General features: G+C 42.7%; 1 protein-coding gene across 1 annotated transcript in view; it reads left to right on the top strand.

Annotated features, from left to right (window-relative positions):
• The window catches only part of LOC109974394 (zinc finger CCCH domain-containing protein 18-like), a 12,532-nt gene extending 5,117 nt beyond the window's left edge, over positions 1–7,415 (top strand). Inside the window, exons 4-8 of the mRNA XM_020624573.1 lie at positions 122–327; positions 924–1,138; positions 3,360–3,456; positions 3,967–4,063; positions 6,186–7,415. Coding sequence (XP_020480229.1) covers positions 204–327; positions 924–1,138; positions 3,360–3,456; positions 3,967–4,063; positions 6,186–6,414 — 762 coding nt within the window. The 5' untranslated portion in view covers positions 122–203 and the 3' untranslated portion in view covers positions 6,415–7,415. The remainder of the gene's footprint in view (positions 1–121; positions 328–923; positions 1,139–3,359; positions 3,457–3,966; positions 4,064–6,185) is intronic.
• Positions 7,416–9,482: the final 2,067 nt, after the last annotated feature.

The raw sequence follows: 9,482 nt of genomic DNA, 5'->3' as shown, positions 1-9,482 counted from the left end.
TTCACAAATTGACGCCTCTGTGTCAATGATACAAATCATTCATGGGGTGTGTGTACTGTACAGTAGTTTCATGGACACATTTAATTTTGACACCTGGGTGACCTGACAACTCTTGCTACAGATCGCTAAGTGTGAGCAGCGTGTCATCGGTGTCATCGGCGTCATCCAGCAGCAGCTCGGTGCGTAGTGCGGACTCAGATGACATGTATGCTGACCTGGCCAGTCCGGTGTCCTCTGCCAGCTCCCGCTCGCCCACACCAAATCACCCCCGCAAGCACCGAGGGGTTGCACAGGACCGGCCTCCACATGGAAGGGACAAGAACAGGGGTTAGTTTGTACAGCAATGTTCCCATGCAGCAGACACACAAGAATCATAAGGCAGGATAATAGGCATCACTATACAAATTATAAAATTCTTAAGAAGACACCATTCAAACATCAAATAATAAACAAATATTAATGGGGTGGATTTCGATGTACCTAATGGCTGATTATTTACTGTTGTACTAGAAGACATTTAATATTAAACATTTGTGAAGAAAGTTTGAGTTTCATTGATGGTACCTTAATCAAAAGACAAAAACATAAGAGCTAGTTAGTGAATGTAAATGTAAACAACTGTTGCAGCAGAAATAAAAACTGAGATTTTACACTTTATCTTCAAAATTAAATATTTGGTTTTCATTGGCTTTAATAAAAACTGAAGTTAAGACAGATATTTCCATATTAGTTAATTTATTTTTGTTACAAATAAAAGAGTATTTAGAGAATTGGGGAAAATGTACTTTACAATGCCTAGGTTCTGTCTGGATGTAAATGAAATTCTGGAATATTTTATTGATTGTTCTGTCAAAGGGAAATATAGAGCTCATCATCAGCAATGGATGGTTATCAGCTCCAGTGTTTTTCTGTCCTTACCACAGAGAGGCCATCAAAGAAAGAGGAACCCTTCCGGGAAGATCGAAGGAAGCTTGAGCCGTCTGGTCCCCCACCTAGAGCAGGCAATCCAGTGCCCAGAACTGGACCTGTTAGCAGGGGTGGCCACCCTGTGCATCCTCCTCCTGGCAACATGGGGCCCCCTGGAAGCTACGGAGGTTCAGGGTCCCACAAAGACATTAAACTCACCCTCCTCAACAAGGTTACTATTGCTCTTTTTACTACTTCTAAAGGGTCTGTTCACCCAAATCACTAGTAGTATCAAGCTTTGCAGATGCCTTTGGTTTTATGTGCCAAGGGTGTCAAATATTTGAGATAAACTTCAGTTCAAAACAAGAGCTAACCCTTTAACACTATCTGGAATATCAAATGCAAGAACATTTAAGAGTGGGGAAATATAGATGGACAATGTACAGACAGAGGTGGTAAAAGTATGATAGCCAAGATGTGATGGCCAGTCGGGTGAATGTAATAAAATGCAAGTTGTTCAAAATGCTGGTGGGGATGCAAGTTTCAAGCAATCTTCTTAACTGGCAGTTGGCCACGTTATCAATCAGTAATTAATCAAAAGTTTATGAAATACAGTGTTCGTTTCCTATAATAAAACCACTTAACTACTGATGTCAGCTATGTTTGCTGAAATATCTGAGTAAATTAGTAAAAGAGAACTAGTAGTGCCCCTAGTTGAGTTTCAGATTGCTACAAAACATGCAGGCTTCATTTGTAGAGCATACCTTAGATCAGACTAGACATGCTGGACAAATTTTAACAACTAGGCCAGTTTTACTGGTTTTATATAAACTAATTGCATACCTCTGCATAATGTGAGGGACTGGGAACTGCTGGGAACACCAGCTCAGCTGAGATAGATGCCCCAGGGGTCAGGCAATCTTTTAACATGTACTGCCACCAGAGCTTCCTTGTAAGAGGTTGTAAACCTCAGTGGGGACTTTTAATTACCTTGTTTAAACAAAGGTTAAATAAAATTTTAAAAAGCACCCATACTCAAAGCAAGGTGGTGTTGCTTATACACTTCCTCATGTTTGTGTTGATTATTGTGTTCGAAGCACATGTAGTCCTGCTTGTCGCAGACGTTGGCGCTGCTACTGTGGTGTTCTCTGCTGTCTGATGCACAGCTCTCAGCCGTGTTAACCATAAGCTACTCAGTGCTTCTGTTGAAAATGTCAGTTTAGTTCTAGTGATAGTCTTAGATAACTCGCTAAAGCACCAGGTAACACCTCTGTCAAAGGTTTCTGCGGCAGAGTTCATCAACATGACAGCCAGAGTGAGCACAGAGCAGAGCACCTGCCAGTTATTTCTTTCCTTGGATGATAATTTGTGCAGCCCTAACAGGTAGACGGCAAACACATCCAGCTCCATCCTGTTACATACTAAGAGACACTACCAATAATCAAATTAACACCATTTAATAATTATTGATATCCCTAGTGCTAATGCATGCTTGTGCTCAGGAAGAGGGCAGCTCAATTTCTTAACCCAGAATCATGGTTCAGTGTTGATGCTGGCAAGTGTGCACTCGTATGGAAAACATGTTTTGATGTGCCTCATATCCTGCTGGTGTCTGTTCTCTTTCAAACCTTGCTCAGTATCTCACTATGGGAAGCACCTTCTGACATGACCAGTCATGGAAGCTCCACTCCTAGGGGTGTGATGATACACTTGGCTCACGAGGCAAGACAATAAATGATATTGGGTTCACAAGAATGAGACGAGATGATATTTTAAAGAAATCTTCAGTGATGAAATATATGACTGGAAAACTATTTTATTCGGCAAAGTCACAAAATGCAAAACACTGCAGGTGCATTTTGAAATATTTTAAATTGTTGTAGATTTAATTTTAGATGGAAAAATCACCCAGCCCATCAATCTATACTCATAATGACAAGGTGAAAATGCTCTTTTTTCAGATTGTATTGCCCAATTATTACATTTCAGAAGCTGAAATTTCTTTGTTGTGACACTCCAGTCTGTGGTCAGGTGCATCCTGTTTGCTTTAATTATCCATCCTTGTCTAGAACAGTATTTAGCGTAAATTCATGAAAAAGATTGATTTTCTCATCTCTCGAGGCAAACAAGCAAATGTCTTTATATGTATCCAAAATGTCAAACTTTCCTATTTGTGTCTTTAATCTAATATGAAGTAGGGTTTCCCCACCACCAACACATTTCCTTCTACATATAAAATGTAGTTCCATGTTTGCAGAAAACAATGTGCAAAAGTACTTTCTCTGAAAAGCACTGGGTAAATCTGCCATCACCTTACTTGAACCTGTAATCATCTGGGCAATGTTTTCCCCCACTCCAATATGGAGTCAGTCAGGTACTGACCTAAGTTCTTTGATTAAATTCCTCAAATTTCCTTGGTTATTGACCCTATATTTTGGGTTGTTTTCTGGCAGCAGGGAGATAAGGGCAGCAGGAAGCGGTATCTGCCCTCAGACAAGGACAGACCAGGCTCCCCCCTCAGCAAGAGAATGGCCATGTCTCCAGACAGAGGTGAGAAACGCATGCACATGCACATGCACAGCCCATGTCTAAATTAAGGTTTTTTTTTATATTAACCAAGCTGAAGAAAAGCGTCACTGAGTTTAATTTTTTAAACCTGAATTAATGAATGTCTTTGAATCAAATACTGGTAACTTCATTTTGCCTCTTTTAGCTCCTGGGTTTGATTTCAGTGTTCACACATTTACTGTATGGTTGACTCTGAGCACTACAGCTAACCACGGCTGCTTTCAGAACTGAACAAAACCATTGTTGTGGTTAAACTACTTTTTATTCCAGGTCTGATTTTGAAGTACAGTGTTTTGTGAATATTAATTAGTTACAAAGTTACAAAGCTGCATCCTAATTTACCTCACTCAAAGTAGAAGTCCATTTCATGCAAACTGTAACATCTCTCTAAAGAGAAGCCACAGTAATATGGCTTTTAACCAGTTCTTGGTCTCATTCCTCTCAAGCCACTCATTCCTAACAACCTCATTGACTTGTTGAATTGTTTTGCAGGCCGTGATAGAAGAATACCTGGTCGGCCCCCGCTCTCCCCTCGAATGGAGCGTCCCAGAGGCCAAGGGCCCCGCCCTGTGCTACCCCAAGGAGACAGGTCGGTGCAGCGTCTTGCATGTTTTTGCTGTTGGACTGTGATATTTATCCTTTATCACTATAGCATACAACAACAAAAGTCAGCAATAATACAAACAAGGGCATTGAAGTGGAAGTGTGGAAATTCTAAAGTCAACTTTCCTTGTGATACACGGTGCTTATCAGTGACAGTGATCATGTTCACTCAGGTCAAACACACATCGGGAGTTTCAAAGCTTGGTGTTCTCTTGACCACAAGTGTTTAGCCAAAATGAGAAACATACCGCAGAAGTGGAAGCTCACTGATATTACACCATCTCTGCACGTGTCACAATACTCAGTGGCACTCGCACAAAATCCCCAGTATGAAATAGATGCTTTGTGATAGGGCTCAGCTGACAGATGTTTTATTAGCTTGCTAAATAAGAGCAGAGTGAGAGTTTAGGAACACGCCGCAGGTATGTATGGTATAGACTGTTTCTGGTAGTCACTCTGGGGACCTGAATAGCTGAGCGCCACAGGCCCAGGGAGTAATCCAGGGAGGGGGAGACTGGTGCCAGAGATCCCGGGTCCGGTCTGTGGGTTCCCTGATAAGGCAGATCTGGTAGCTGGGCGGTGCGACGTGGGTTGGCGGTGCTGTCCCAGGATCGCTGAGAGGAACACAGAGAGGGCTGGTCTCGTGCTTGGGAGCTCTGCGAGGAGGAGCAATTCACACAACAAAAAAAAACCAAAAACAGCCAAAGCCGACCCAGAACGGGAAACAGCAGTTCAGAAAACGTAAAGTCCCCCAGAAAAACAGTCCAAACCAAAGAAACCCTTTAAAACCTGAGAAGGGCACAAAAACCAATGCAACACTACCGTAAATACAGTTCACAGCGTGACGTGAGGAGCACAGATCAAGGAGTAGTTCATAACCCTGAGTTCTTGACATGAGCATGGAATGTCGTTACTAGCAGGACAACATATGATAATCTGGTGACGAGGATGCACCAACGCTGACCCTATATACTGCTCGGATAATTGAGAGCAGGTGTGCCTCGCCGCCTGGAACGCACCCTCACCTGTGCGGGGGCGGAGCTGCTGGAACTACCTGTGCCTGCTACCGAGGTACTGGGGGCGTCCCGGGTCACGGATTTAACATTATGAATTGCTAGGCTGTGTCTTGCAATTTAATATTAGAAAAAGCTACAGACCTTTTCCTTGTTCAGGTTCATTTAGTATGAGTTTTGCAGTGTGTGGCTCTTGAATGCTTCCGTGTTTATTAATGCATACTTTTTGTTGTTAGACACAAGTCATAGTTCTTTTTTTAGTTATGTGTGCTGTAAAAGAGACTTTGGAGAGAGAGGGAAGAAAACCGCAGAAAGTAAAACTCACATTTACTGTAGCACACTAACAGTCATCCACGGAGGGACTGAACATTTGTGTGTGTCTGTGTTTGGGAGATCAATAATCAGTTGGTCATCAAGCACCTAAGAACTGGTTATTCAGCTGCGACTGGTCAGCATGTGCCAGAGTTTGTCCATCCTGTGCCCTGCTTGTGTCATATAGACCTACAGCTGATCACTCACAGGTAAAACAGTCTGTTTAAATCACAGCATCACTGAAATTCAATGTAAAGTCTGTTTCTGCTGCTGATCGTCAACGTCTGGTGTTTGTCTCCATGGCCCCTCCTGGAGATGACGGTCTGGTTTGTCAGTCTGGATGATCGGAGTTTGTTCTGTCACTCGTCTTTTGTAAACGGAGTCTGTAGTTCACACTAAACTGTGTCACTGTGAACCGTCCACGTCATCATATATGTGGCTGAACAAAACACACTAACACTCGTTCCATTTTGCAGGACATACACTTTACTGATGACTAGATCTTCAAGCGCTATAATGCAGCATTATGAATTTCAACCAGATTATGCCAGTAGGCATGTTTCCTCTCTCTCGTTCCGGCAGCACTACAGCCATGATCAGTCATTTTTGTTGCACAGCTACTGGGTAGGTTGTAAAATCCGACTGCCAAGTTTGGTTGCTGTACATCTTGTGGTTTCTGACGCCTCAGGATGCTCCATTTAATCCTTCGTTCTCAGTCATACCACACCTTCTGGTTATATAAACTGACAACCACCCAACCTAACTCTTATTCCTCTTTCTCAGAAAACGTCCTTTGTCACCACCCCCCAAGTCATCTGGGAAAGGCCCAGCAACACCATCAGGCAAGCCAGCTGGCCCAGGCCCTGCTTCAGCCACTGGCTCGGGCTCCAGCTCAGGGTCGGGCTCCAACAAACCCAGCAACACACTGTCCCGTCGTGAGGAGCTGCTGAAGCAGCTGAAGGCTGTGGAAGACGCCATCGCCCGGAAGCGAGCAAAGATCCCTGCCAAATAATATCAGCCCACTCCTCACTTCTTCACCTGTCTGTACAGCCCTGTGAGCCGGGCAACAGTGAGGTTCATGGGATGGAATTTTTTTTTCCCCCTGCTGTCAGTGGACATGTAAAAATGTTGTGTGGTTCATACCACCAGGATGCTTGTTCACCTTCAGAGAGGTTAGGCTCTGCTCCATTCTGGGGCGTCGTTCACTCCCATATGCCCGACTTTTTCTCCTCTTAAGAACCTTTGAATATCTCGGCTGCAATTTAGGTCAGCAGTGACAAAGAGGAGGGAACAGTTGGGCATTTGGTGAGAGAGGGACGCCTCAGGAATGGAGGGTGCTATGTGTAGACTTCACAGTACAGAAACAGAAGGGGAGTAAGGACTCAATCACTTACTGTTCACTGTGTTCTTCCAGTGAAAAGGAACCTCTTTATGTGATGAATAACAGATTTATACACATCGATTCTGCTACTTCTGTCTTTCTTTTCCCCCTTTTCTTATCTTGTCCTCATGTTTTTCCTTTTGTTTCCTCTGTGTGGAGTGGTGTGACTGCTGGGTCAGCTCTGCTGGCAACTTACAGCCTACAGGGCTTCACAGTACTTCTTTGTATAAATCTACAAATTATTGAGCATCTGTATTCAGCCCCTGTAGCGATCACAGTCCCATTCTTTGTTCACAGCGGACCCATTGTTAACTAATGACTCGTCTGCGTTTTGTGTTGTAAGACAGCGTTCACTTGTTCACCGTGTACAATAATAGTAAGTCATCAGGTTCTTTCGAGTGAATAATTATAGACAGCAGTGATGTGAAGTATTGCTTTTTATATCGGCAACATTTTTTCTTCTTGACTCGATTCTGCAAGTGATAAACCAGTTTTATTTGTGTCACATTTTTAGTTGGGGAATTATGAGAGATGGAACGGCATTTAGAGACAAGATGTCTTGCTTTTGCGACAAAAGCCTTCTAAATAAACTATTTTGATAAAGAGATTGTGTTTCTCTGCTGTTGTGCAAGACAAAAGAAGCAGGTGTTGAAATAAACATGCATTCATGCACGTTTAATAGAAGCATTGAATGTGTAATTTAGAAACACAAAACCCACTGTTACTCTGGGCTTAAAACTGTTTTCCATGGCACTGTTCCACCAGCCCGTTGCACTGGACCAGCCAGAGGTTTCACTACCAACCCTTTACTCAGGACATTGCTTCAACATGTGGTGAAATATCTGTTCCATTTCACTGCTGTGTGGTTTTTCTAACAAAAGGCACCATGTCATTTCCTGTCTCACTCAAACCTTTGCCACAGTAAGTTCAAACTTGATGATGTAACTTTTTGTCTTGCCATGTGCCATGGCTCTATGTCAAAGTCCGTCTGTCCTGTCAGTGCAGAGGCTTCACAAAGTATTCACACCTCTTCACTTTTTGCATTAGGTGATATGGCCAAGCAACATTTTAAGGACTCAGAGCGTGAAGAAACAGATTCTCTTGTGTGATAAGATGAAAGATTGCATCTTTGCACAGAATTCCAAGCACTGTGTCTGAGAATGTGATAAACTGCCCAAATCCTGTGTGTAAAGCCTGTAGAGACTTGCCCAAGACTGACTGGAAGCTCTAACCACTGCCAGAGGGGCTTCTACAGAGCACTGAATTAAGGCTCTGAATACTTTTGTAAATGAGAGGGATTAGTTTTGAGTGTTTAATATTGCAAAATGTTCTACACTTTCTACAAATTTCTAAATACCTTGCGCTAAAGCACCACCTTGCTCCAAACTGACATCTCAACAACTAGTGGATGGATTTATATGACTTTTATTCAGTGTTTATTATCTTTAGGGTCTGGATCGGCATGAAATGTAATGTCTTTAAAGCACTGGGTCAAATGTTCAATACCTGATCTTTTTTATGAGCAAATACTAGCAAATGGGGCCATTCCCATCATCTTCTATGCCCAGCATGCTGTAGTCTTCTTACTGCTGCAGATTGCAACACAAGGAAAGACCATTTCCCTGCTTCACGGAACAGAATAAAGCTCTGCATCTCTAATGTCAGATTATCTGTAGTATACAGTATCTAATATCAAAGAGTTAGGACAAAAGTAAAAGTACGTGTTACTGCAGAGAGGGGGTGAGTGAACGGTTGAGGTTCAGCCTTACACTGGAGTGGAAGACCACATAAATATGGACAGCAGGTATATTCTGAATGCATTAAGTATTTTGCATGTAGGAATTTCATTCAGATTCCCCTCTAAACGGTGTGAACTTTAACTCAACCAGAAATTTGCTTAGTTTTCCATAACCTAGACAGGACTGAACAACCAGCCCTGTTAAAGCTGGCACACCGTTCCCTGTGGGAAACACAGGAACACTGACGCCACAATGTCCCATTCACCACTCAGTGATACAGAAATGTGTCTCAGTCAGATATTTTGCAGAATGCTGGGATGGCGGTACCTTACTGCTATGATCACTTCAACCAGTGACTGGTTTCAGTTTTCCTTCTGTTGTCAGCTCCACACACACACACTGAAGGATTGGAGTCGCCTGTTGTGAGTCCAGTCCAGTTGTTTTATTGTTTTGGACCCCAAGGTAGGGGTCCACTCTGTTGACTTCCTCTCTCTGGATGCCAACCAGGCCAGGGGGCCTCCTGTTCCTCTGGTGGTTCACCACATGCCCACTAGTTTTTCTGATATTGAGCTGCAGGTGACTGTAGTTGTATGATGTGTGAAAGCTCGACGTCCGTCCTCTAAGTGAAAACGGCATGTTTCTCACTGGAAATGAATGTCAGCACAGTGATAACTTCCATTTTGCCAGTCAAAGTCTACTTATTTATTAAATTCCTTCCAAGTCTTCACTACATATCTTCTATTAATCTGGACAGACATGCACACAAACTGACTGGTTGGAGGAGGGAAACAAGGCAGCAGTTCTTGTTGTGTTTGCTTCTTGTTCTTATAATTAAAAAAATATATATATGGGACATATACAGTTCTCTAGCTACAGTATTCACCAGAATAAAAACAGAAAAAAAGTAACAATTTAGTGTAGCAGAAATGTTTTTTTCTGCCCTCCTGTCCTGTTATTAGT

The sequence above is a fragment of the Monopterus albus genome, unplaced genomic scaffold, assembly GCF_001952655.1.
Source record: "Monopterus albus unplaced genomic scaffold, M_albus_1.0 scaffold332.1, whole genome shotgun sequence".
In the NCBI taxonomy this organism is placed as follows: domain Eukaryota; kingdom Metazoa; phylum Chordata; class Actinopteri; order Synbranchiformes; family Synbranchidae; genus Monopterus; species Monopterus albus.
The sequence above is the reverse complement of the archived record's forward strand: the minus strand, read 5'-3'. Positions and strand labels throughout refer to the sequence as shown.